Here is a 26,881-nt window from a genome sequence, read left to right on the forward strand (position 1 = left end):
GTTACTATTGGTGAACATGCTTGAAGCAGTGATGTGAGCTACTGCAAGCATTGAAGTAAATAAATGCAGGTTTATTGGAAGCAGCTCTTGGCTGCCATGCAGGGAAAGGGGTGGGGGGGCACATGTACAGAGAGAGAAGAGACGCAGAATGAAGAGAGTGCAGAGTGAGGGAAGAGACTCGGCATTATATAGTGAAAAGGGGAGGGGACGTCCCTGTCTCTGGGCTGGAAAGTTCAGGGTAGAGGGCAGAATATACCAGCCATGCCCGGCAGCGGGTAGGGCCTGAGGGATGCTGGGAATCAGGCCAGCAGGGGCTACATAGAAGAAGACTCTGTCTGAACAACACAAAACAAAAAGGAGCTCTGCTGTGACATTCTCAAATGGGCCCATCATACACTTTGCCCGCCCCAGCACATCTTCCTTCATCTTGCTGGTCTCCTCTTCTTCACTGTCACATATGCTCCACTACCCTCCCTTACCCTCTCTTTAGACTTCTTCCTCCTTCACATGGTTCTGTGTCTATGTCCATTCACGGGGGTGTGTGCCTGGACTTAACCAGATTCCTCATCTGCAAGAAAACATGGTATTTGTCTTCACTGTTCAGTTCTTGTCAACTTGTCACAAACTAGAATCACCTCAGAAGAGGAACCTTGATTGAGGAATTACCACCATCAGATTAGCCTGTGGCCACGTCTGTGGGGAAAAGATCTTGATCCATGATTGACGTGGGAGGGCCCAGTCTACCGTGGGAGGTGCCATCCTGAGGCAGGTGGGCCTGCGGTGTAGTAAAAAAAAAAAAAAAAAAAAAAAAAAGCCTGAGCGGACCAGAGGAAGGAAGCCAGGAAACAGTGTTCCTGTGGTCTCTGTTTCAGTTCCTGCCTCGACTTCCCTTAACGGTTGATTGTGACATGGGGTAGGCTGCTGGTGGAGACTCTCCGGGCGGCGGCTGGCCTCCCTCCCAAGCCAATTCAGCCTCCCAGCTTCCCAGACCCTGCTGCCCCCTGGTGATTTAAACAGGTATAGACAAGTCAAGGGTAGAAGAGGGAGCCAGTGGAGTGACGACGGAATAAGCTACCTACCTGAAGGAGCCCCAATACATGCCCCATGTTCACACCACACTGAGTTGCTTCTACCACTGTCCTGGCGAGGCCAACACTGCTTCCTCAGGATCAAGCTGTTAAGCCAGGTTGGACACATGCCCTGTGACGTTGCTGGCACAATCTTGCTGTTTCCACTTCAGGGAGGACAGAGGACCTCGGGGAGTGGAGGCACAACCTTGCAGATCTGGGCATCTGGACGGTGTCTCAGCGGTACTACATCCAGAGCCTTCTCCGAGCTGGAGGTGCAGACACGGCCTGTGTGGACATGGGCAGGCTTGCCAAGAAGCAGCGGGTGGCGCAGCCTTCAAGGCTGGACCCCGACTCTTTGACAGGCAGCTGGAACTGCACACTGGTGGTGGGGGATGGAGGGTGGGGGTGGGAAGGTGGGGTGCCTCCTTAAGTTTTATACATACTCTGAAAGATACATCTTTTTGGAATTCATGCCAAGTCCAGGATGGCCAAGGCTACACAGAGAAACCCTGTCTCGAAAAAAAAAAAAAAAAAATCCTTTTAAAGGCATCTTAAGACCAGTTTTCACAATACTGTTAGACCTGCTGTTAGAGTCAAAAGGCGTGAAAGTGACAAGTCAGATCCCTTTCTGCCTCTGTCCAGCCCCAGCCTTTGCTTGGTTCCCCAGAGGCACTGGGGCACTGGGCTCTAATGCCTTCTTTCACACAGGCTTGGCACACACCCACCCTGTACGCGAATGAGGGGCTTCTTCTCCACAGCTCACTGGCACTCTGTGATGTGGCTGGCTTTTTCTCTCTTGACAGCACATCACTTAGCTGCGTCATCCATCGCAAGGCCCTTCCTGATGCCCACTATGCCATGTGCTGTCCACTGAGAGTGTGTCCTACACCCCCCCCCTCTAGTTCTGGATATTTCTGGATGTCTTGTGTGCGATCACATATGGGCGTAGAGGGAGCAGTTGTGGACCCAGGAACCCTTGATGGTTCACTCATGAGCCAGTCAAAGCGAAAGGGAAACCAAGGCACCACCAGAGGCCAGAGGCATGTGCGCGGCCATTTTCGTGGGTGATGTCGGATGCCTTCTCCAGCATCTGGGCTGAGTCTCACTCCTTTGGAGACCTGTGTAGTCACCACTGTTCCTCTAAGAAAATGGTATCTGAGTGATGGGCCATGACTCGGATTTCCTGTGGGAGGCCCTGTTCTGCTCGCCTCTGCTGTGTGAGGCAAGCTTCATCGCACAGGAACAAAACAAGTGGCAGAAAGAGCCATGGAGCTTGAGACACGGATGCCCCCATGAGGCATATGTGGCTGGGGTAGAGGTTTTTTTCCCCTCCATGTTCCAACTCTACTACTTATTTCTAAGCCTTGAATCCCCTGCTTGTAAAATAATAATAATAATAATAATAATAATAATAATAATAATAATAATAATAAAAGAATTCACTAGAGTCCTGGGGAGGATGAATGGCGGCCCTAGCTTCTTGCTCCAATAGCATGTTTAGTAAATGTTTGTTGAATGAATAAAGACTATGTAATGAACAAGCCATCATAGGCACATAGGTATCTAAAGACTCCCTCACATATTACTTTATTGAAACCTCACACAGACACCATGGACTCTTGGTGTCTGCACTTTGGTGTCTATTACCTTTCACAGACGAGGAGACTGAGGCACATGGAGTCTGGGCTCTCGCCTGTGGTCTATAGCTGGGTAGGGTGGAGATGGCATTTGTGGCTTTGTTCTTCCACCTCTCAGTTCTGCCCTAGGGGACTGATGTCAAGATCAACTCAATGCAGCCGTGGACTTGGTCAAACAACTCTTCCTCCATCCCAGGAGTTGCTGTTTTCTCATGCTCATGGGTCCTGAGGGGCAGCAGCCCAGGCAGGGCAGGAGAGCAGCCTTCACTGGGAAGACTCCGAGCTGGGGGGCTAGGGGAACCCCTGCCCGAATGGCTTTTCCCATTGTCGGCCATCCTGTGGGTCTGTTCCGCCTCAAGGAGGAAGGCAGGTGGAAACTCAGGGCTGTGGGGTGGACTGAGTGATGGAGGCCCCAGACAGGAGCAGCAGCCTCAGGGTTGGGGCTGTGGTCCAGGATCTGGCAGCTTCTGAGGCTGAAGTTGGGATGGAAACCGATCCTTGAGGCCTTTGTAAACAGTGACTCCACATATTCCCCCCTTACGCCTCGGCAGGCTCTCTTGGCCTGAAGAGATCTTTGACCAGTGGGCCATGGAAGGATGCTTTGACCTTCCTCTCAGAATGTCTCCATCGCAAAAGACCTTTCACACCATTGATGTTGACTGAGAACACAGGAGTTAGACGTCCAGGTCTTTACCGCTGTATTTTGCGGCATGAGGCACAGAGTAGGCACCTTACGCATTTTTGTTTTCCTGAGGGGATGGGGCTAATCACCTAGATGAGTTTGTTTCTTCTGTGAGTTGGCTGACAGGCGTGTGTGTACAAGAAGGTGATAAAGGTTGGAACATTTAGGCATGGAAGAGGGATCAGGTGAGTTACTATGGTCTCTATTGAAGGGATGGATGAAAAGAACTGAAAAACAGTGATAAGGCTCTTAGCACCTCTACCATGCACTTAGGTGCCAAGCTAATTCAGGACACCACCACCACCACCACCACTATCGTTTTTATTTTTGAATGCACATTTCCAAGTCAGAAGGGTCCCACAGGATGAATGAATGAAATTTTCTTAAAACTCGTTGGGATGTCCACTGTGGCCGGGGAGGTCAGTCCTGACGGCTCTCCTGGAATGCTGGGCTGTCTTCTGAGTCAGCTTTCTGTTCTGTGCTTGGAGCGGCTTGGGGGCCTGGGTCTGGGAGTCTAGACATTACGTGTTGCAGTGAAGGCCATCCCACTGAAGTCGATGGTCAGTTGAGTGGGAGGCAGCCTCTCCCCGTCCGCCAAGTCCAAGAGTGGACAACGACCAGGCTGGCGGTTCCTGATTGAGTGACACCCTCTAGTGGCTCTCTATGGGAATAACAGGCAGCCCATGGTGAAAGGTCTGGTGGTGCCCCACCTCACAGGGGAAAGTGTGGGGCTAGAGAGCTGCAGGCCTGAGACCTTCCACTCTTGTCCTGTAACAGCTATGGGGTTTAGAGCCTCCAGTGTGAATGCCAGCAGAAAACTCCAGATGGAACTTATCTGTCTTCCCCATCCGTCCACCACAGACTCAGAGCTTTGAGCTGTGTGGACTGCCGATCCAGACCCTGGAACCCCCGGGCACCCTTCCGAGCAAGCTCTCGTCTCTTTCTTTCTCAGCTTGTTCTGGCGTGGGACCCTGAAATCTGAAACTCTGAAGCCCCCCTTAAAGCCCAGCACGTGACTGCACTGTCCAGATGTAGGCAGCGGAAGGAGCCCAGCCTTGTCTCCTCTTCATTCATCAAAAGCAGTAACGGAAGCCCAGAAAGGGCGCATGGCTTGGCCCTGATCAGTTAGCTGCTCACAGGCTGGGCTGACGCCAGGTCACCAGTAGCCCAGGTTATTCCCGCGAGTCAGTGGGACTGTGCGATTTCCAGTGGCTCCTGAATTCCAAGGAGCCACCAAGAACACAGGTGGGGGCCTGGGCTGTGTCTAATCCAGGAGTCTGGGGCTTCTGGGATATGTCATCTTTGGCATGTGGCTGAAGCTCTGACAAGCACAAGTTCTCTTTTCTTCTCTCTCTCTCTCTCTCTCTCTCTCTCTCTCTCTCTCTCTCTGTGTGTGTGTGTGTGTGTGTCTGTGCGTGTGTGTGTGCATGCCTGTTGTGTGCAGTGTGTAGAGGCCAGAGACTACCCTCAGGTGTTGGTCCTCAGGTGTTGGCTACCTGTTTTTTGTTGTTGTTTTGTTTTGTTTTTTTAGACAAAGTTCCTTAATGGCCTGGAGCTTGTCTCCTGGGGCAGGATGACTGGCCAACAAGTCCCAGGCACCTGTGTGTCTCTGCCTCCCCATGCTGTGACACCACAAGGGCATGCTACTATGCCTGGCTTTTTCACGTTGGTGCTGGGGATCCAATTCGGGTCCTTGCAAGCATAGGAGCCTGAGAGACCCCTTCTTAAAAGGAGCTGGGAAGCACTCCAGTGCAAACTCTGTCCCCACTCAGTCCCCATAAACCATGGCCCCTCTCAGCTGGAACACTCTGGTAGAAGCTGCCACAACCGCCCCACCCCGCCCCTAGGAAGTTTAGATTCTGCTTCTGTGAACCTCTAGGTATGGCATAGTTCCTAACACTGTCGGATGCCCAAGAAATTCTCACAAGTTTCTTTCTTTCTTTCTTTTTTTTAATCTTTCTTTAAAAAGTGGCTAGGCATCTGAAAACAACAAGAAAACATTTAAGGGGTGTGAATTTCTGCCAAGGAGAAGGGGAGCCTCTGGCCTGGCAAGCAGGGGTCCAGCTGTTCACAGTGGGACGCCAGAGAGGAACACAGCTACAGGGTCAGGAGTGGTGCTGGGGATCCCCACCTGCTAAGTGTAGGGTGAGTGTGAAGGTCACTGCCTGACAGGGTGACAATACAGCGCATGGAGTTTCTCTCTTAGCTTTATCCCACCCTTTCCCAACGACCTTTGGGACCTAATGCCCAGACTCCTCCCAGCAACAACGGCAGTTCCCATGCCAAATGGCTAATGGCCAATAAGGACGGGCTTGCCAATTAATTTGGTCTCCCTCAGGGCTCCTCCTAGTATCCATCCTGTCTGGAGTTGGGGGTTTCACAGTGAAAGAACACACGCAGGAGGGGGATAGGCGGGAGGCCGTCCAAACTGCTGACCTAGCAGTTTTCTCTACTGTTCCACCAAACACCCTCAGGCCTCTTCATAGATGTGTTGTGCGGACTGAAGGCAGAGGACGTGTCCCCAACGTTTCCTTAGACGTCAGTTCCTCCACGGGTGCGTATGATGGGCAGCAGGCAGCAGGGGGATAAATGGAGTGGGTGGGGCCATCTCTGAGTTCTATTTGGCTTCAATAGCCTCTGGGACTATTAAGTAACAGGCCCCACCTGATCCTGCACACAGGTCCCCGAAGGCTTTGGGAGGGTGGGTAGCTGGGGAAAGGTCATGGGCACTATGAAAGAGATACAGAGCTGGGGTGAGGAGGGGAGAGATGGGACTGAGGGTGTGTTGCAGTCACTTCCAAGGAGATGTGCTTGGGGGCTCCCATCCCACCATGCTGGACAAGCGGTGCAGGCTGGACCTTGGGAGGTTCTGGAACCCGTCCCCCTGGCCTCGTTACAGAGGCACTGGCTGAGTGCTGCAGAACCGGCCTTGAAGGCAAGGTCCCGGTTGAGGGTTCACAACCCAGGTTCCAGGGTCTTCCTGGCTAGGGCTGGGCTTCCAGGACCTGCCGTGTGGTACCTGAACCTATTCCTTCTGCAAAGGAAGACTCAGGACAGGGTCACAGAAAGATCTAGAAGAAGAAAAAAAAGGTTCGCTTCGAGGTGCAGGGAGCCACATGGGGGACAGAGGCTCAGTGTGTGGGCTGGACAGTGAAAAACAGAAAGCAAAACAGGAGGAAGTAAAGAAAAAGGTACGCGGAGAGGAGGAAAGGCCCAAAGAAGGAGAAACAAGGAAGTGACAAGGGGAGAGAGGAAAATGGAGGCGGATAAAGTGTCCGGAGAGACAGGAAAGTTACCAGACAGGAAGAGAAGCAGGGTAGGGGAGCATGGGGGAAGCCACAGTGGGAGTGTAGCAGCCAAAGGCTTCAGTCACTGTGAGGCAGGCGGGTGCAGCCTGCGCTCAGACTTCCTGTCCTTGCGTTGTTGGCGTTGGCGCCGCTCCTTCCGGTTCTTCTGCCTGGGGTTTCTCTCTGCAAGAGAACACAGGTCCAGGGAGGTCCTGAGAGATGAGGGACACCCCACCACCACCACCACCAAGCAGTCTCAGCAGGCTCCAGAGCTGGAGCCCTGGACTCAAAGTCACCCTGTTTTAAATTTGGAGCTGCAGGTGAAATGTTCCAGGCAGAATCCTTCTTGGTGATCCCTAGGGGGACCGGAGGGACAACAACTTGAGGAGGGAGGGCCTGAAGTAAAGGTGGGGCTGGGCTCCTAAGGACTAAAGGACCAGCACCTGTCAAGACTCAGGATGGCCTCATGGGGATGGTGTCCCCATACCCGTCCAACCCCCCCCCCCCCCGCATGTTCTACCTCGCTGTTAATAAGGCTTCCTGCTGAAGACCGAGTCTCTGCGCTGCCCTGTTCCACTCCCTACCTTCTTCTGGCCAGGCTGTATGCTCACTAGCAGCCCCGAAGACCAAGACCCTCAAGTATAGTTGCTGCTCGGTATGGGCCAGATCACCCACCGAGGATGGAGAGTAAATCTACTCAGTGGGAGCAAAAACTACAATTTCTATCCCATTTGACAGGCAGAGAGAGAGAGAGGTTGGCCACAACGGCTCTGGCAGTGCGGAGGGCTGGCTGCAAGTCCCAGGCCCCTGTCTCTTCTAGACCCTGGTGTGTCCCACCAACCCTGAAAGAACATGGTGCATGTCCAGTGTGAACACCTGCTAAGTCTCTTTTCTTAGATGAGGTGACCGAAGGCTGGCCAGACGATGAACTTGCTCAGTGGCCTGAAGTTCATCTGGGCTGAGGCTGCCTGGATGACCAGCAGCCAGATGGCAGAGGGTGTGGAGAGAGTCCTAGCATGCTGTCTTTAGGAGGGTTGAATGTCCCTTGGCAGGGTCTTCTGTTGGCCTCCCTCAGTGGCTCTTCTTTGCTCACTGTCATTAGCCCTGTCTGTGCTTCCCTGTAGCAGTTCACACTGCGCACACGCCTTTGAAGGGATCGGCCTGCTCCCTGGGGATCTCTTTCCCCAGCCGCTACCTGTCATTCTTGACTGACAGGAGGAAGGACTGAGGTGTGTCTGGGAGCCAGGCCGACCCTCTATTTCCAGTTTATAATGTGTCTCCTCACCCAAGCTGTTTCCATATGCTCCGCCTCAAGGCAGTCTCCTGGGGCAGCTGTGTGTTCTTGGAACGGCTGACACTATTCGGGGCACTGCTTTCCAAGGATACACAGCAGAGAGGGGGAGACCCAAGGACCCTGTCACAGAACAGGATGAGAACTTTCTCTCCCAAGGAGCCAGGGCCTCAGCATCTCCCTCTGCAGGATGGACTCAAGTGTCACCCAGTAGACTAGACTGCCCACTTCTGGAACTCCCCACCAAATCCTTGGAGGCACTGTGCAGGCCACAGGTGAGGATGGAATCTGGGGACATATGAGAGCACTGGCAGAGAGGTCCTTGTCAGCTTTGAGGGCTGGGGTTGGGAGAGATGAGTGACTTGTGTCCCCAATCTATGCCCACCTCCATTCATACAGGACCATGCTTTCACTCACCCATAAATCCCCCGCTCTTCTCGCCATGCACTCACAAAACTATCTACCTTTCATCAACCTACGGACTCACCCCTGCACCCGCCAACCCATGCACCCACACACCCATCCACTTACCCACCTGCTCACCCTCTCACCTATCCACCCATGTGCCCACCCACTCATATTCCTACCTACCTATCCACTCACACCCCCACTCACCCACCTCTCCTCCCTCCAACCATGCATCTACCCATCCCATGGAGTTAACATCTGGGTTCTGTTCCAGCCTTGCCCTCTTCGGACACCAGAGGGCTCACCACAAACAACTGCAGAAGACAAATGGCTTTCTCCCAGAGGTGTTGTGCTATGACACGATGTGACAGAAGATGGCTCTTGAGTGGGAGCTCAGAAAAGCTCTCTGTGGAAAAGGCACCTAGGCCAACGCCTATAGGAGGAGGCTCTGCAGGCCTGTGGGAACGCACACTAGGCACATGTCACTCACAGCAGTCACCTCAGAGTGTCTGCACCACAGTCCTAGTACAGTCACCTGCGAAAGGGCTTTCTTTGAGTTTTGGATGTCTAGTCTCATTTAGGCTCCACTCTTTGTCCCAACTGCCCACTCTGTATGTGTGGGTAATGGCAGAGGTGGGGGGAGGCCCTGGATTCAAATTCTTCCTCCACTATGTTGCAGCTGTGTGTCCTGTGTATCCTGGCTCCGGTGTCCTGTGTGTCCTGTTGACTACAACTTAGATTCTTCTTTGCCTATTGGCTAATATTTGGCTGCTACGATCACCTACTCATGGCTACGTGACCCTGGACGGAGCATGTGCCTCAAGCTCTGTGGGCCTCCATCTCCTGAAATGGGATAATATCCACATTTACATTAGTCACTACAGAGAACTCAATACATCATGCTTAACATTGCTTTTTTGTGCTGATGGCATCTTCCTCAGACGTCATGACCCACGCGTTTGGCCTCTCTTTTGCAGTTCTTGGTGGTCTCCATTGGAAATCTGTGGTCTTACATGCCACAGTGGAGGGGTCCCTGTGACATTTAGTGGGGTTATGCCTATGTCAGCAGAGCTCCCCCACCCCCGCATTCTACCGTTGCAGAGGTGACAGCATCGATTCCTCAGAGCTGAGATCTCTTTGCGCATGTGTGCCTAGGGCTTTAGAGTGTTTCACTCTGTCTCTATGGCAACCTTGGCTCTCTGCATTCCTGGGTGCCTGTCTCCAAGTGATCTCTGTATGTTGGGTCAAGCATCCTTTCTTGGCATTACATTTCTTTTGTATTCCAGTATAGGCACTGCACTGTACTGCACCCACACTTCCCAGGCACTAGAAGCAACAGACCATTCCAAAATCCTTATGACATGGGGATCTGGATACTGTGGACCCGTCTTCCTACTATGTCTGGGACCCTTCTCAGGAAATACCCAACAGGGTGATGCTTAACTCCCAGGAAGGGCTAGCGGGCAAGGCCTTCCAGGTGGCCTTGCAGATGCAATCTGTGTGTGTGGGGTCTCCGTCCCTGGACAGCAGAAGTCACCCCTAGGCCTTTCCCAGTGTGGCCCTGTAGGCCTGATGCTCACCTCCTGGGCAGGGCCTCTTTATAGGACATTTCCTGGACTCAGATAACACTCGGCAGCTTGCCATCTCCTCCTGCTTGGCCGGGCCAGCCTCCCGCAGCCGGGTCTCTAGGCCCCAGCCTGAGCCACAGGTCTTCCCGTTGTGTATGCAGGGACTCCAGCTGCCCCATGGGCTGGGCTCACACTCTTCTGTGGGTGAAGGGAGAGACAGACGGGTGAGCCAGTTGGCAGTGTGAGACTGCCTCCACCTGCAAGGGACTCAGCCTGTTGCTGGGGGGCAGGGAACACACACACAGAGACGGCCATTTGCAGGAGCCTGCCAAGAGTTCAATGAAGGCCACATGGCTAGCAGGATTTGAGAGGCCACACGGCTGGGGACAGACATGCAGTAACTGGTTGCTAAAAGGTCCTCAAGAGCAGAGCTCTAGCTTTGAACTTAGCCATATGCTTTTCTTTGATCAACTGTAGGCGGCCGAAGCCACCTAGAGCTGTTGTGAGGGAGAACGAGAAAATGGACAGAAAATTCTCAGAAGATGGAATTTCAGACACATTCCCTTCATTTCTGGGTGGGAGGTAGCACCGAGCTCAGGAGACAGAGAATGTCTCCATCTTAGGTGCTGAGGTCTGGAGTACACAGCCGGGATGGGAACACGTCTCCAAACCTCAGGAAGCTATGCTGCCACCACACAATGGATTCACCACACAAGTTGAGACCGAGCGCCTACTTTGAGACCCAGGGTTGCAGGTAGAGAAGGGCAGCTGCGTGTAAGAGGCACCCGCCTGCTCCCAGAATGCACCACGTTGTGGTGCTGCACTAGGAAGCCAGGATGCTTTGTGCAATTCTGGAGGGCACAGAAGCTGTGGGAACCCAGAAGAGGCATGGGCCACACCATTGGGTCCAGAAAGACTTCTTGGAGCAGATGGTGGTATTGACTGTCCAGTGGGGTGGGAAGGAGAGGTAGGAGGAGCTTCAGGGGGATGGAACCCCGCCCCCCAAAGTCCCCAGGATGCTGACCTACAATAGGCAGGCCCAGCTTGGAAGAAGAGGGAGATGGATGAAAAGGGACCTGATTGCCCAGGGCTCTGCCAAGGCCTTGAGAAGCAGAGGCACTCGGCAGCCTGCTGTCTTATATATCTGGTCACAGGAGGGAGTGCAGGCTCAGAGACAGACCCAGGAGTCACCCTGAAGAAGAGACATGCCGGCAGCGATGGATGGGGTGGGTCCAGGAACTTTATACTCCTTCAGAATTCCTCTCGAGGATTCTGCACCCGACTAGACACCAACTGCATGCCCCTTCTGTCTCCCACTGAAGAGGGAAGACAAAAGAGCTCAGCCTCTCCTAGGGATCCACCTGTCTCTCCTGTTGCTGGGGTCACAGAGAGCACACACTGTGCCTGGCATTTATGTGGGTGCTGGGGATCCAAACCTGCACAGCAAGCCCTTTCCTCATATAGCCACATGCCTGGCTCTGTGTGTGTGGGACACACATGAAGTGTGTGACACGGCTATGGATAACACTGTTCCTCGCTGCTTTTTTTGGTGAGAACACCCTTGAGACAAGAGCAACGCCACAGTTGGTGGTACAGTATCCATGATGGTTACCATGGCACCCGAGCCCTGAAGACTCTCTGTGTACCAACAGGTGGCTAGGCCGTTTATCACCCCCACAATATTTCATTGACTGTTTTCAGGCCTTAGGCCTTCTGTCCTTTCCCCAAGGCCAGGGCAGGTGGCCAGGGCCTCACTCACCCTGGCATTCCCGTGTACTCTGGTGGGTCAAGGTGCCTGGTGGACAGGTGGGCAGGCACTTCCCTTTGTAGAGGTGAAAACGCCGTTTGCACCGGATACAGAAGTCCTGGCTGAAACAGCTCTCACACGTGGCCCCACATTCTGCAACAGAGCCAGGGACACCACATGTAAGCTGCCTGCGGCGGGGCCCCACGGCTCTGCCTGAGTTGGGAAGGTCTCAGTGCAGCCCCAAGCTCTAGAGCACCGGGATTAGAATAATCTTGTCAGCAGCCCAGACTTGACCACTGTTGAGCTGGGCTGCGTATGAGGAGGCCTTCCTTCTTGTCTCAGCTGAGGTTGAGCAAGGGAAGCGATACGCTAGCCCTCACAGGGCAGATCTGGGTTGGGAGTGAGGCTCCCTCACGCTTTACCCACAAGGCTCAGAGATTAATGACAACTTGTCCAAGTCACAGTGAAAAATAGAGGAAAGGTCAGGACTGCTTTTCCTCCTTGAGCTAGGCCCAGAGGAGGCGAGTAACCTGCTGGAGGCCATACAGAAGCTAGACAGAAGTAAATGTTCCCTGCTCTGTTTGTGCTGAGACCTGTTGGTGCTCTGAGAGCTGATGGAATCAGGAAAGAGAGACTACCTGGCCTAGGGCTGCAGGGCCAGCTAGAATCACCAAGTTCGGGGTTGGGCATGGCTCTGCTTCCTCGCAGGGTATGTCGTGCGAGGGGGGCGGGGTATAAGGATGCTCTACCAAGGTTGCCTGCAACATGGGCAAAGACACGTACTCTTGCACCTGTTGGCCTCCTGGCCACGGACTCCAAAGAAGCCGAGGGGACAGTCGTGCACACACTTGCCATACTGACGGATACCTTCCCGGCGGATGAACAGGAAGAGCCTCTGCTGGCACGTGGAACAGCCATTTTCCTCCGAACATAGGACACAGCCTGTGCAGTTGCCCCCCAGACCAGTGCCTGCTGCAGCCAGACCAGGTGGGAGAGAGATAGTCAAATCACACACGTGAGCTACTTAGATGGACCCGTCGGGCTGTTAGCCGGATACAACAGAAGGCCACATTTCCAAGCATATCCCTGGCTACTAGATATCAGGTGACTAAAATCTGGCCAATGGGACCTAAAAGTAGGCATTTATAGACTGCTGATATGAGAGAAACCAACATCTACTTTTCTCAGCCACCGTTCCCTAGCCTTTTTTTTTTTTTAATTATAAGCACATTTATTCTTTAGTAAAGCAGTATTTGTGTGCATGCGAGCATGTGTGTGTGTGTGTGTGAGTGTGTGTGTGTGTGTGTGTGTGTGTGTGTTGCGCAAATGACAGTCCCCATTGTCACCATCACAAAGGTTCCTGCCACCATCAGGTTCAGGAAGTCAAGGGGAGGAAGAAGAAAGGATGCTGCCAAGATGGGGAGAAAGTGAGCAACGCTCTGGAGTAGAGTCGGATGCTCTCTGCCAAGGCTCGCAGGGAGATCTCTGCCAAATCAGATGGGGTACTAGTCTTCACGGCCCAGCCTTGTCACCAGTCCTTTCTTGTATCTCTCTGAGCAGAGAAGGGGCCTGGAAGAGAGGCACGGATGGGGCGGCAGGAAGCACGCACACCAGACTTTACGGCAAGCGTGAGAAGCTTGCGGCCAGGGAACCCATGGAAGAGCCTTGCAGAGGCATGTGCCCGTTAAGAGAGGGAGCAGTGTAGACCACTGGGAACAGGACGCGGTGCGGGGAGGAGTCAGAATCGCTAAGCAGAATTCGCTTTTGCAGGGGGTCACTAAGAAAAGACAAGGAAGCTGCCCGGAAGGGCATGAAACTGCTCTGGTTTTATGCCTCATCAAGCTGAGACGCTGAATGACCTGGCTACCCACCCTGGCTCACCCGAGCCCATGGCTCTCCATTAGAGGACATTCTTAGCTCTCCAGCTCCCGGTCCTTCAGTTCCCACTAGTGTATCTTCTCCACTGAGGCTCATCTGGTGTGTGAAGTGCCAGGTCCTCTCTAGAATAGAAACCAGGGGCCCCCTTTCTTTCTCTCAGAGCACAGAGCTCTCAAAGCTCGGATGAGATCCCATGCCTGGTGCACAGAGAGGGACACGTGGGAACATCTGTGGTTTCTGCTTAGACTTGGTCGGTTTCTGTCATTCTCTCCTATCTCCCACCCTAGAAACCAGAGAGCCTTCCACCTCATCATCTCGCTTCTGTTGCCTACACCCAAGGAGCAGACTGATGTGGGTGGCCCTCGCAGCAGGGTCACACTGGAGCAGACAGGTAACCCTGTGACACACCCCAGGTACCAGGCAGAGAGGAACAGGGGCGGAGCTGAGCAGTTCGTGGCCGTGAGAGCACGTGGCAAGAGGCTGTTCACGTCGCTGTGGGTCAGGAGTGCAGAGCGGGACAGGAAGTTGGACTAAGCAGTCTTCAAAGGCTACCTTTAGTGACAGACTTCCATCAGGCAGGCCCCACCTGCAACAGGTCCGAAGCCTCACAAAATAGTTTCTCCTGCTTTGGGACAGCGTTCAAAACACCAAGCTGTGAGACTCATTTCAGATTTACGTCAGAACAGGAGGTCTAGGTCAGGGGCTCAGGGATCTGCTTTCCTACCAGGTGACCTGTCTGTCAGTGCCTGTCAGTCGACCTCCCTTGGGGCTCCACGAGGCCAAGAGAGCCTTGCCTGTCTGTGCCAAGAGACCCTGATGTTTACTGCAGCATGGCTTTAATAGCACACAGTCACAAAAGAGAACCCACAGTGGGGAGAAAAGGTAAATACGCGGTGGTGGAGTCACATGCCACAGCTGTACCACACACACAGTGCGGCCATGACAAATGGCTGAGGCAGAGCCAGCTGTCATTGTGGATATAGCTCGAGGCCAACGCGGAGAAGAAAGAGCACGCTGTGGGATGAGTCACGCACCAGGCACCATCTGTATCAAGTTCAACAGCAGAACCACGATTTGTAGCATTGCCTATGCATGAGGTGTCTGAGGAACGAGAGATGGATCGGGGCGAAAGCACGCTTAATTCAGGATGGGGTACATCTGGGGCAGAGGTGGGAGAGGGGTTGGGAAGGAAGACAAACCCCTTTCATATTTAATTTATCATATTTAGCTTCCTAAAATTTGAGGTGAATGGGGCTGGAGAGATGGCTCAGAGGTTAAGAGCACAGGCTGCTCTTCCAGAGGTCCTGAGTTCAATTCCCAGCAATCACATGGTGGCTCACAGCCATCTATAATGAGATCTGGTGCCCTCTTCTGGCCGCAGGTGTTACATGCAGGCAGAACATTATATACATAATAAATAAATAAATCTTAAAAAAAATATTTTTTTGAGGCGAATGTGGACAGGGGGAGATTCAGCCTAAATGGCAGATGAGGGTGGGCGGGTGGGAAGATGGCTCAGTCAGCAAAGTGCCAGCCGTGAAAGCACGAGTTTTGACTCTAGACCCGTACAAAAAGCCCGACAGTGTAGAGTATGCCTGTAATCTCAGTGCCAGGGAGGTAGAGACAGGGGGATTCCCTGGAGTTTGCTAGCCAGCCAGTCTAGCCAAATTAAGAGAACTCTGGGTTCAGCAAGAGACTCTGATAGACAGACAGGCAGGCAAGGTAGAGAGTGACTGAAAAAGGCATTCAGTGTTGACTTCTGGCTCCCACATGCTCATCCACACAGGTGCACATAACACAAACATACATATACACACCAGAATGTTTATTATATTAGTTTTTAATTTTTAGTACAAACTTGAAACAGTTTGCAATAAAAATCCATTAAAAAAAAAAAAAAAAAAAGAATTTAGCTTCTCTGGTGCACCAGAGTAGGGGGAGGGCTATATTTTAAAAATTACTATATTATTTTGTGTGTATGCATGTTTTGTCTGCATGTATGCTCATGCACCACATGCATGCCTGGTGCCCACTGAGGTTCCTGAGACGAGTTCACAGACAGCTGTGAGCCTGCCACACGGCCAGTGATCTTAACCACGGAGCCGTCTCTCTAGTCTCATAGGCATATATTCTTTATTCCCCATTTCTTCCAGATCCCCTCCCCAAGCCCCATTCTGCCATCAAGTTTAGGTAATAGGTAGGGAAGGTGGAAGGGTTTGGGAGAGGTGGAGACCCACCCTCAAGCTCTGTGCTAGTCACCGCCACGCCCCCCCCCATTCACTCTCCTTGTCCTCAGGAAGGGACCCCTGATTTTTAGCAGGATTTGTCTAAAAAAGGTCATTGCCCAGGTAGGTCCCCTTGCACTGTTAAGTGGTCAGATGTCTGACCAGTGAGATGGGTGTGGGTGTGTCATGGGCCAAGCCCAGGAAGGACCCATATTGCTCTTTTCTCCTCTGTCTTCCTTTATTAGGGTTGCAGTGTCTACGGCAGGAGCCTTGGCTGCTCCCTGCAGCTGAAGGGTCTTGAGAAAGGCACCAGCACACTGGCTACACGAACCCGGGGCTATAACGGGAGGAGGAGAAAACATCACACACCTTGTTTAAGTTGCCGGCCTCCCCAATGCACCAAAGCTTATGGTGCCACACAGGTCAGCATAATGGTGCTGGTGGCACTGACGATGCTCCCGCTGTGTATGCACTAAGGCAGCCTGTGGAGCCAGATGCCACCCCAGTGATGAAGGAAGCCTCAAATGACTCAAAGTGATCCCGAGGAAACGTGGGCAAACTGCAAGTTACATTCTGTCACTGGAGGTCAAGGCGAGTTTTCCCTGTAAGGTGAATTTGTGGATTGAGATGCCCGTGTGTGTGTGTGTGTGTGTGTGTGTGTGTGTGTGTGTGTGTGCGCGCGTGCGCACGCGTGTCCGTGTGTTGCCATCTTGAAGCTGAAGAAACCCACGCTTGGGAGGAAAAATGACATGCCCAGGGCAATACCGAATCTGGAGGCAGAGACCTCACGCTGTTTTCCTGGAGTGCTAGTGCAGGGCTTGTCCGTGACAGGCAGGGGGAGATGGCGCGCAGGCTGAACAGCTTGGCTCTGCTTCCACGGGACTCAACATTGCAGGAGTGGCAGACACCACAAAAGTGGAGGTGTGTGTGTATGTGTGTGTGTGTGTGTGTGTGTGTGTGTGTGTGTGTGTGGTGTCGTATATGGAGTGTGTGTGGTATGTGGGGTTTGTGATGTGTGTGTGTGTGTGTGTGTGTGTGTGTGTGTGGTGTGTGGGATATGTGTGGTGTGTGGTATGTGTATTGTGTGGTGTAGTGTTGTGATATTCCATGCATGTTTTCTTTTTTGTTCTTTGGACCTGCAAAGCTGTGCATGGTGGAGGCTGGCGAATGCTGCGTAAGCCAAGACCCTTCTAAGAAGGAAGAACACACAGGCTCTACATCTGAGTTCCACCCCACCTGGTCTGCCCAGAGGCCCTGTACACTGTCCTCATCTCTCAAGCCACGTCTTAGTTAGCTTTTCAGTCACTTGTAACCTAATGATTTCTGACTAATACAGAAGCAGAGGGAGAAAAAGAAATAAACAAATGAGATGGAGAGAGAGAAGCGGCAGCCAGGAACCTCACTAGCTCCAAAAGGCAGCAGAGCTTCTGAGGGCTTTCCAGCCCTCCCACGGCTTGGCTTCCGCATGGCTCCCCAGAACGGCACTTTCCACTCAGCTAATGTTCTGCTGTCAGCCTGCAATCAGAAAAGACCTAGCTCGCTAGATAGGAAACAGACCTTGGTGGGCAGCTATGCTTCTGTAGGACAGAGGGGCCTGCAGCTCTGCCCACTCCACTGCCCTCCATGGCACTCCAAGGAAGCCCTAGGTCTCTCTCCATGTCAGGTGGATCCCGGCCTGAACCCCGCCCCTACCCCAGATCAGACTCAAGCTTATAAATGAGCACATTTGGGCTCTAATTGCAACCTTGTGAGCTCTCTTGGAGCATCACAGTCGACGCCCCATGTGTTTCTCCTGAACAACTGTCTCTCACAATTGAGACCAGCTTCCTCCAGTAGAAATACCAGTTGGGCCCACAGGTATGGCTCCACTTTGTGCCAGTGGCTGAAGAGGGCCGAATGACATCTGAGTCGCCTGTCCTTCTTCCAGTGCCTGGAGAATGCCCCAGAACTGAAAAGTCCGCTTTACAGAGCGAGCGTGATAACCACTTTAGGCTTGACAGTTTACAAGGTGAGTCTGGTTTATAATTCTGGATGCATACAGAAACTCAGTGCTGAGCCATCCAGCCACTCATTCAATAAACACTTGCTGGACATTTTGAGATTGTTATTGTTGTTGTTGTTGGGGGGCGGATGCTAGACATCCAATCGCTACATGCTTGGGGAGGCACTGTGTGGACCTGGGCAAGGCCTGTTAGCACCCTGAGCCCCAGCTTTTCTATGTATAAAACGGCATGATGGTGCTTAACTTGCAGGACTGCCACAAGGAGGGGAAACAGCGGAGGCTCAGAGCCCAGGACATAGCCAGCATCTGAGAAACTGCAGCCATGGTTACCAGGTTGGAAGAGGATGGTGTCACTTCTGTCTCTATCTAAAGATGTGTGCAGGCGGTCAGATGGAAGTCCTGGCTCTTCTGCTTGGTGAACGATCTTAGAGAAATCCCTTCATCACTGATGCCTTGGTTTCCCCACTTGAAGACTTGAGGGAACAACTCTCAGACACGAAACCTTAAAGGGGGCATATCAGCACACCGGCAGATTGCCCCACACATAGCTCATCCACACACCGAAGTGCCTATCCTGCCCCTATGCTGCCACAACCCACAGTGAACTGTGACACACCATGAAGAGAGCAGGGACACGGTAAAGACTAGAAGGTAGATGGCAAAGCCTGGGGACGTGCTTTCTGCCACCGCCGCCGAGGGAAGACCTTATCGGGTGGCTTTGGTCTTGGGTGAAAGGCAGCTTTGTTCTTTCCATTGGGGACAAGAAATGACAAAGATCTCAGGGTCAGAGTCATTGGTGTCCTGAGATTGGGCCTCAACACCTCATATAACAGGAATTAATGGCTCCCCAAATAGGGGGCAACTGTTTTTTTCCATTTGAAAACTGAGTGGATTTAAGGTCACTGCCATATCAACATACAACACAGCTACCTTTGCCCCAGGGGCTCATGGGACTCATATGAACACCCGGGACCCCCAACAACAACATTCTGTCCCAGAAGGGATCATCTCAGCAGCACACAGTGTGCCTGGCATTAAAATGCCCTTGGTACCCAGGCCAAGTCTACAGCCCCACATTTTTTTTTTTATTTTTAAAGAGTAATTCAGACAGATGGCCAGCATTTATAAAGTCAAGAGATTTCACATAAAAAGCTGGAATTTCGACTTCTGGAAAAAACCAAGTATCTGCCAGTCTTGGTTGCATTCTCACGGTGGCAGTAGCTGGGGTTGCTGCCCACAGTGGTGCTGCCTGATACCATGTGCAGACCCTCAAGTTCCTATGCCCATCCTGGCACCAAGAATGAGGGAAGCCCCAGGTCTCAGTGTGCTTGGGGATATAGCCACACTCACTGACCCCTCAGAGACAATGGGGAGCAGAGGGTCTTTCATTAATTTTGATTTTAAGACAAGGGATTTTTCTGCGTTGCTCAGGCTGACCTTGAACTCTTGGGAACCCTCTTCCAGTCTTCCAAGTATGTGGAACAAAAGGTGTGGGCCACCACACCGGGCCAAGCACGAGCCATCCCACTTGGGTGTACACAGATTCCCCTGAGGGCTGGTGGAATGCTTCCAGTGGGATCTGGAACCCACATAGCTTATAGGTCCTTCCTTGTAGCCTTGAAGCCACACTTTAAAATCTACTAGTGGAGAGCAGGTTCAAGGCTAGACTCTGAAAGTTTAAAGCTCTGCCCCTCCCCCCTTTACCTGTGTGCCAGCATCCCAACTGTAAAGAAGGAATCTTGTGAGTTTAGCTTACAGATATGCATGGAGTTGCTGGGTAGGACTGACAGATAAGAGTCTCAGTGAGCTGGCCTCAAGGCATGAATGTGGGAGAGCGTAGCTCTGCATCTTGTCTGATGAGTGGTGGCTGTGTGGCTTGGACAAGGGAGAGATGCCCTCCGCCCTCTCTCATCCTTCACCATTTCTGGCAGGCAGGAGAGCTGGCCTAGGGGGTCATGAAAGTGGGAGAGCTGGCCATGCCCCTCATTGGCTGCAGCTACAATACTCAGGAGAGTGAGCCCTGCAACTGACCGGGGCAGCAGGGTAGTGTTGGCGCTGGTGGTGGTAGGGTGTCTGCTGCTGGTGAGCCAGCTCCGAGAGCGTGCAAGCAGGAGAGCTGATGGACTGACCAGCTCAGATAACTCTCAGGCCCAGATCCAGGGCTTTGAATTGGCCCACCCCAACATCTCCCCCATTGATGAACTGCTGGAGTGCATGAAGGGGTTGGTCCTACAGATCCAAAACTATAGGATCTCTACGACACAGGGCAACAAGAGGAGTCCCAGTGAGGTTCCAGTATTGATAGAGTAGAAGAAGCCAGAGGTCAGACCAACGAGTCATTGCAACGAACATTTGCAAGCAAAGAAGTGTAGACAAAAGGGTAGACAATGGGACAGGCTATGATACACTACAGCTTCCACAAGGAGAGTTTCTTTCTCTATTGGGGTGTTGGTTGTATGAGGGAAGGAGGAGATGATTAGGAATGGGGTGCATGATGTGAGATTCACAAAGAACCAATTAAAAAGTAAAAAAAAAAAAAGGAAAGAAAAGAAAAGAAAAAACAGAGAGGGTCTCAGTGACATGGCTTTCCAACTGTGACCTTTACCACCTGCCCTGCCTTCACCAGTCTGTGGCTCTAATTCTGACAATCATCGCTGAGCTGTTTATTTCAATGCCAACATTTTTTGGGGCAGAGTTTCTTCATAACTGGGGTGTACCCAGGGAAGTATGCCTTGCATGAGAACATGGTTTGTCATGGGTGGACTACAGATTTAATACAGCCGTCCTCGGGACTCCCAGGGTGAGAAGGTGGGGGAGGGAGGCAGGCAGAGAAAGATCATGGTCCCTGCTCCAAGATAGGTACGTCTAAAGAGGGCTAGGGCAGGGCCTGGTATCTGTTCTGTCCTTGGGAAGGATCCAGAAGCCCAAAAGTGGAGCTGCAAAGAGAGGGCTAGCCCACACATCTCAGATATCATCCTGGCAATGAAGGATGCACGTCACAGATGGCCAAGGAAAATGAACACCATCTGGGCGCCCGCCTGCCCGCTTTGACTGCCACATATGGGAGGCAGTTGCCACCGCTGGAGGCTGGCTCCCAGGGCCAGCACATTCCTGCCTGGGGGGCAGATTGCACCATCCAGACTCTGGAGATAGCTCCCGGCTTGGAGGCTCCTGGAGAGTTCAGGCTTAGAACCTTCTAGACCACCACCAGGACAGGACACCTAGAGGTTACACATCTTACACAATCCAAAAGCTTAACCTTGATGTCATGTCATCCTCTGCTCCTTTAAGCCTCCACTTAGTTAGGGCCACAGACCCCCTCACCAAGGTCTTGAGAAGCTTTCTTGTGGCATGCTACAGCCACTGTCTTCTCCAGGGTGCGCCTGACCTTAACAGAGGTAGAAAGCCTGGCAAAATGAGGGCAGCGGCAGTGCTGGGTGCCTCAGGCCTGTCCCAACCTCTGCCTTTCTAATGGTCCTTTTGTCCTTCCCAGCAGCCATGGGGGCAGGTCAGTAAGGCTTTTGAAATCTGAGGACAGAGCTTGGGATCACTACATGAAGGACCTCAGTTGTGGACAGTACCTCCCATGCCTCATATGACAGGAGAGAAAAGGATTGGTTGGGTCCCTGTGTGCTCCTAGTTCTCTGTTGGTGTATACTGACATCTGTGACCATCTGGAACAGGCTGAGGTGTTCCTGGGTGCAGCAGGAAGAAGCCTTTTGGGCCTTTGCTCAATGGTGCCCCCTGCTGGGCCCTCTGGTAGAGTGCAGGTCAAACCAGAACAGGCTGGTTGTCCCCAGCCTCTCTCCTACCACCAAATCAAATTTCTTCTCCCATCTCTGCAGCATCCACTTTGGACCACCAGCTGAATTCTCTCCTGTTAGCTACTCAACAGAAGTTAAGATTGGTGTCCCTAGTGGGAGGCTTGCAGCACAGAATAGCCCTGGTGATTTTCAGAACCATCGAGGTAGAGTCAGGACTCCTCGGGGCCTTGCTGGCGTGACCTGAGTAATACGGGAGCCACCAGCTGGCTCCTCCCACAGTGTCTCCCCACAGCTCAGCCTTCTGATAGCTGCCAGTATAGAATCACTACAGAGCTGTCCCGATGGGAAACTGCTGGAGAATCAACTGGCCCGTGTGTCAAATATGTAAAACTGTGGAAGAAGAAACTGGAAAAATGGACCATGAAGACGGCTTGGTCAGTAAAGTGCCTGGGACATAAGCATGGAGACTCGGGTCAATCCTAGAACCTAGATAAAAAGCAGGAAATGGTGCAATCTTGTAATACTAGTGCTGACAGGTGGAAACAGGAGGATCACTGGAGCGTGCTGGGCAACTGGCCTAACCTAACTAGAGATTTCTAGATTCTATGAGAGACCCTCATAGAAAAGATGGATGATTCTTTTTTTTTTTTTTTTTTTAAATTTTGAAACAGGGTTCCTTTGTGCAGCTCTGGCTGTCCTGGAACTCTCTCTGTAGACCAGGCTGGCCTGGAACTCACAGAGCTCCACCTGCCTCTGCCTCCCGAGTGCTGGGATTAAAGGCGTGTAGCACCACCACCTGGCAAGATGGATGGTTCTTGAGGAATGACATGAGATTGACCTATGCCCTCCACATACACAGGCACACATGTTCACCTGCACACCCACTCAGGGTGCAGCAACTTGTATATGGAGCTCAGCAATGCAGGGACCAGAGCCCTGCAGATGCCCACTCTGGGGGTTTCATTCCCTTGGCCTTTCAGGACTGTGAAATGCAGAGGCCAGGATGGATATGGGGAGGACCTCACACCAAGCACTTCTGTTCCCTTAGTCTGTCTCTGGAGCAGCCCAGAGGTTGGGCACCCTTGAAATCTGACTGGGTTGATTGCAGGAGCAGAAGAGGGCAGGTTAGGGTAGCCAGGAACAGAGGCTACGGAGGCAGATGGCCTGCATTCTAGCCCAGATGAGCCTCCCCAATTCTCAGTTTCCCTTCCTGTAAAATAGGAACCACTGTCCTCAGATGTAAGGTCCAGTGTGAAGGCCTATGTGGTATTCTCAGAACTCCTGGCAGATGGCTGGCAGCGAGACAGCTATATACACGTAACCCTCGGAAGTGGGTTTTACTAACTCACAGACAAGGGAGCGAAGGCACATAGGAAAATAAGTTGCAGTGGGCTACACAGATTCTGATTGTGAGCAAGTGTACAGCCAGGAAGTCTTAGTAATTGGAGGCCACTGTTATTTTAAGTGCTGAGAATGCAGACCCCCACATGGCTTCAACCTTACCACCCCTCCCCCCATGAAGTAGAAGGCAGCTTTGGAGTACCCACTTCCAGTACCGAGGGACCCTGGCCCCAATGCCAGTGCGTGGCAGGGAAACGGGTGGGGCCAGGCCCCAGGCAGATCCAAGGGTGGACCCTGTCCACGGGGACTCAGGAGATCGCAGAGGATGTCAGAGTTGGGAGTTCACTTTGGATCTCCACTACACCGGCTCCAGGGAGCATATTTAGAACCTAATTTTTTATCTGACTTCTACTGATGGGTTCCCTCCTCCTCTCAAATCCTAGATTTAGAAGACTGATGGGCAGATCTGGGCTCGGGGGTCCTGCTCAAACTATGGCACCAGCCAAGAACAATACGTGCAGTAAACTTCGAACCCCTACATAGATCTAGCCAATGGACAGGACTTTCTCCACAGTTGAGTGGAGAGTGGGGTCTGACTTTCACACGAACTCTAGTGCCCTATATATGACCATGTTCCCTGGATGGGGAGGCCTGGTGGCACTCAGAGGAAGGATAGCAGGCTACCAAGAAGAGACTTGATATCCTATGAGCATATCCAGGGGGAGGAGGTCCCCCTCAGTCACAGTCATAGGGGAGGGGAGTAAGGGGAAAATGAGAGGAATGGGAGGATACAAGGGATGGGGTAACAATTGAGATGTAATATGAATAAATTAATAAAATATATTTAAAAAATACACTTCAAAAAAGAAGGAGGAGGAGGAGAAGAAGAAGCCGCCATGGTGTGGCCTCTTGTCTAGAGCTGTGTGTCCTCAGGCAAGTCCCTGCCTGATGGGGGAACTGTGATACTACGGATCAAGGTTCACTCATCCATCCATCTCTCCATCCACCCACCTGCCCATCCATCTATCTAACTCATGGCTACTGTCCTTCCATTTACCCTTCCATCCATCCATCCCATCTGCCCATCCATCCACTCATCCACGCATGTGTCCATCCAGCTGTTTGTCCATCCAGTATTTTCTGAACACCTACTTCATGGCAAGCTCTTTCTAGAGTATAGGAAAGCAAGGGTAAAAACCAGAAACAAAGCCTCTCCCTCATACTGGATTTACTAAACAAAAGTAGAGGCAAACTACATCTGTAGGGGCGTTTGAGAGAGCTACATGAAACAGTACTAGACTAGAAATGTTTTTTGTTTTGTTTTGTTTTGTTTTTTAGTTTTTTTTCGAGACAGGGTTTCTCTGTGTAGCCTTGGCTGTCCTGGACTCACTTTGTAGACCAGGCTGGCCTCGAACTCACAGCGATTCGCTTGCCTCTGCTTCCCGAGTGCTGGGATTAAAGGCGTGCGCCACCTCACCCGGCATGAAACAGTACTAGACTAGACTAGAAATGTAAGCATCTGCCAGACTCCACCTTGTTATCAGTGGCCCTCCCGTACCCCGCACTGTGCCTGCTGCATGTGTGTGCTCTGTATATACTTGCTGATAACTTTGTTCCTCTAAAAGGGGGGGGGGGAGCACATCCTGTGTTCTCCCCTCACTCTCAACCAGGGGTCTAGAATTGGGGTCCACCCACTCCTGGGCTCTCTGAGAGGGATCAGCTGTCTTTGCCACCGTTCATCCCCTCCCTCGCGTCTCTCCAGCCTTTTGGTGCTTGTCTGCAGAGCACTGGACAGTGGCCCGGTGGTGACCAGGCCAGCAGACACGTTCCCTGCTCCCGCACGCACACCCCACATGGACTTCTGGTTTGGAGAGGCCTGAAAGATGGGGAGACTGGAACCCCACACCCCAGTGAAACTCACATTTGTTGTCTACCTCGATCCACGGAGGATGAGCGAACTCGAGAGGAGGAGGAGGGGGTGGGGCAGGTGGAACAGCCATAGTGTTCAATTTATCATCCTAGTGTAGGGATGCCAAGGGAGGTGACTGAGATTGATTTAAGAGGAAGGTTCCTACCTGGGGGGATGCAAGGCTTCAGGGTCCCACAGTGGGGTGCCTGCCACCCATGCAGCACAGGTGTGCAGGCGCAGCTCCTCCTCACTACGCTGGGATAGGTCCTGAGTCAGGTGACAGCAGCAGCCAATTCAGTCACTACTCTTTCCGCCCACAATACACAGGCAATGCCACAGTTGGGACATAATCGCCAAAGACCTGTATATGAAAGACCTGGTCCCCTAGTGAGAGGTGAGGGAGCCTTTTGGCGGTAAGACCTAATGAAGGCCCTCAAGTTGCTGGGGCACACGCTTGGCCTCTTCATCTTTCCCTTCAGCTTCTCCCCTGTAAGGCGAACAGTCTCCTCACCTCTCTACCACAGCTGCCACATATCCCACCAGGGGCCTAAAGCAACAGAGCTGCCCAATGAGGATTGGAACCTACAGAACTGTGAACTTAGCAACACTCTCCAGCTGTAAGCCAATTATCTCAGGTATTTACCTGTGGTTACAGACCTGCTCCTCCTGCGACCCCCTGCCCCCCGCCAAGGAGGAGCAGCTGGGACAGCAGAGCCGGACACAGCTATGTCCCCATAGGGAAGAGACCTGGCTGTGACAAGGAGGATGAACAGGTGTGGAGGAGTGCTGGAGGTTGACATCTGACCTCTGAATCAGACCCACACTTTAACATTTCAGCACTGAGCCCCTGGGAGTGTTGGCACCTGTAAGCCCAGCACTCAGGAAGGCAGAGGCAGGTGGATCGCTGTGAGTTCGAGGCCAGCCTGGTCTACAAATTGAGTCCTGGACAGCCAGGGCTACACAGAGAAAACATGTCTCGAAAAACAGAAAATACAAAAAATAAAACAAAACAAGAAATTGCCAGATAGTTTTGACAACAGCTCACTTACTAAGGGTTGGGTTTTAGAGTTAAATTGAATTAGAGAGAGAAATAGTGTAATTGCCTATTGCATGTTCAGCCTGATTATTAAGCCAGTTACAAAGCAGGCCACGGATAGCCATCTGTTACATACAAACAACTTACAACTTGTTGTTGCTTTTCAAGACAGGGTTTCTCTGTGTAGCCTTGGCTGTCCTGGAACTTGCAGGCTGACCTCAAACTCAGAAATCCCCCTGCCTCTGCCTCCCAAGTGCTAGGACTAAAGGCATGTGCCACTACTGCCCAGCCACAAATGACTTTTATACATCAATAAAGAAAAAGAAAACAACCCAAGGGGGAGCAAAGAGATGCATCTCAAAGAAGAAAGACCAACAGGTTAGTTCGCATAGGAAAAGTGGCTCTTTGTCACTGATTAAAATGAGAAGAAAGGCTGCAAAGATGGCTCAATTGGTGGAGACACACACACACACACACACACACACACACACACACACACACACACACACACGAGAACCTGCAGAATGTATGTTTTTTTTTTTTTAAGTCACATGTGTGGCATGTTTTTTTTTTTTTTTTTTCTTTTACTCCTAGTGCTGTGGAGGAGGTGGGGCCAAGCAGCTCCCTGGGGGCTCACTTGCCTTCTTGGTGAGATCCAGGTGGGTGAACGCGAGAGGAAGAATACTGAAAGTATATGGGTATTAAAGACCAGGGCCCCTAATAAGAGGCGGGAGAGCCTTTTGGGGGCAGGGTCCCAGGTTGCCGGGGTACATGCTTGGCTCCCCATCTTTCTCTTCAGTGTCTCCATTGTGAACAACTTCTCCCACCATGGGCTCCACATACAAGTTTTTTAAAAAGTCAGACAAAATATTACTGTGACCTACTGGATAGGCAAGCTGAAAATGACAGCAGCATCTGCCATTCTGTGCAGGGAGGCAGGTCCTGCTGTCTTTGACATGGCAGGCCATGACATTTTACCGAGGGCATTCCAGTGTCCCCAGTGAAGGACAGGAACTTTTTAGAGGCGCACAGTGAG

General features: G+C 52.1%; 2 protein-coding genes across 3 annotated transcripts in view; one reads left to right on the forward strand and one right to left on the reverse strand.

Annotated features, from left to right (window-relative positions):
- Positions 1–26,881, forward strand: part of Snph (syntaphilin) — a 714,025-nt gene that overhangs the window by 427,897 nt on the left and 259,247 nt on the right. The window lies entirely within an intron of this gene.
- Positions 6,744–26,881, reverse strand: part of Rspo4 (R-spondin 4) — a 31,200-nt gene continuing 11,062 nt past the window's right edge. Inside the window, exons 2-5 of one of the 2 annotated variants that reach the window (XM_051143516.1) lie at positions 12,474–12,659; positions 11,703–11,843; positions 9,956–10,141; positions 6,744–6,859 (exon numbers count right to left, since the gene is read on the reverse strand). In XM_051143516.1, coding sequence (XP_050999473.1) covers positions 6,759–6,859; positions 9,956–10,141; positions 11,703–11,843; positions 12,474–12,659 — 614 coding nt within the window. In that variant the 3' untranslated portion in view covers positions 6,744–6,758. Of the gene's footprint in view, positions 6,860–9,955; positions 10,142–11,702; positions 11,844–12,473; positions 12,663–26,881 lie in introns of both variants that reach the window. The other variant, XM_051143515.1, reaches the window with a different exon arrangement.

Source organism: Acomys russatus, chromosome 4 (assembly GCF_903995435.1).
Source record: "Acomys russatus chromosome 4, mAcoRus1.1, whole genome shotgun sequence".
Classification (NCBI taxonomy): Eukaryota; Metazoa; Chordata; class Mammalia; order Rodentia; family Muridae; genus Acomys; species Acomys russatus.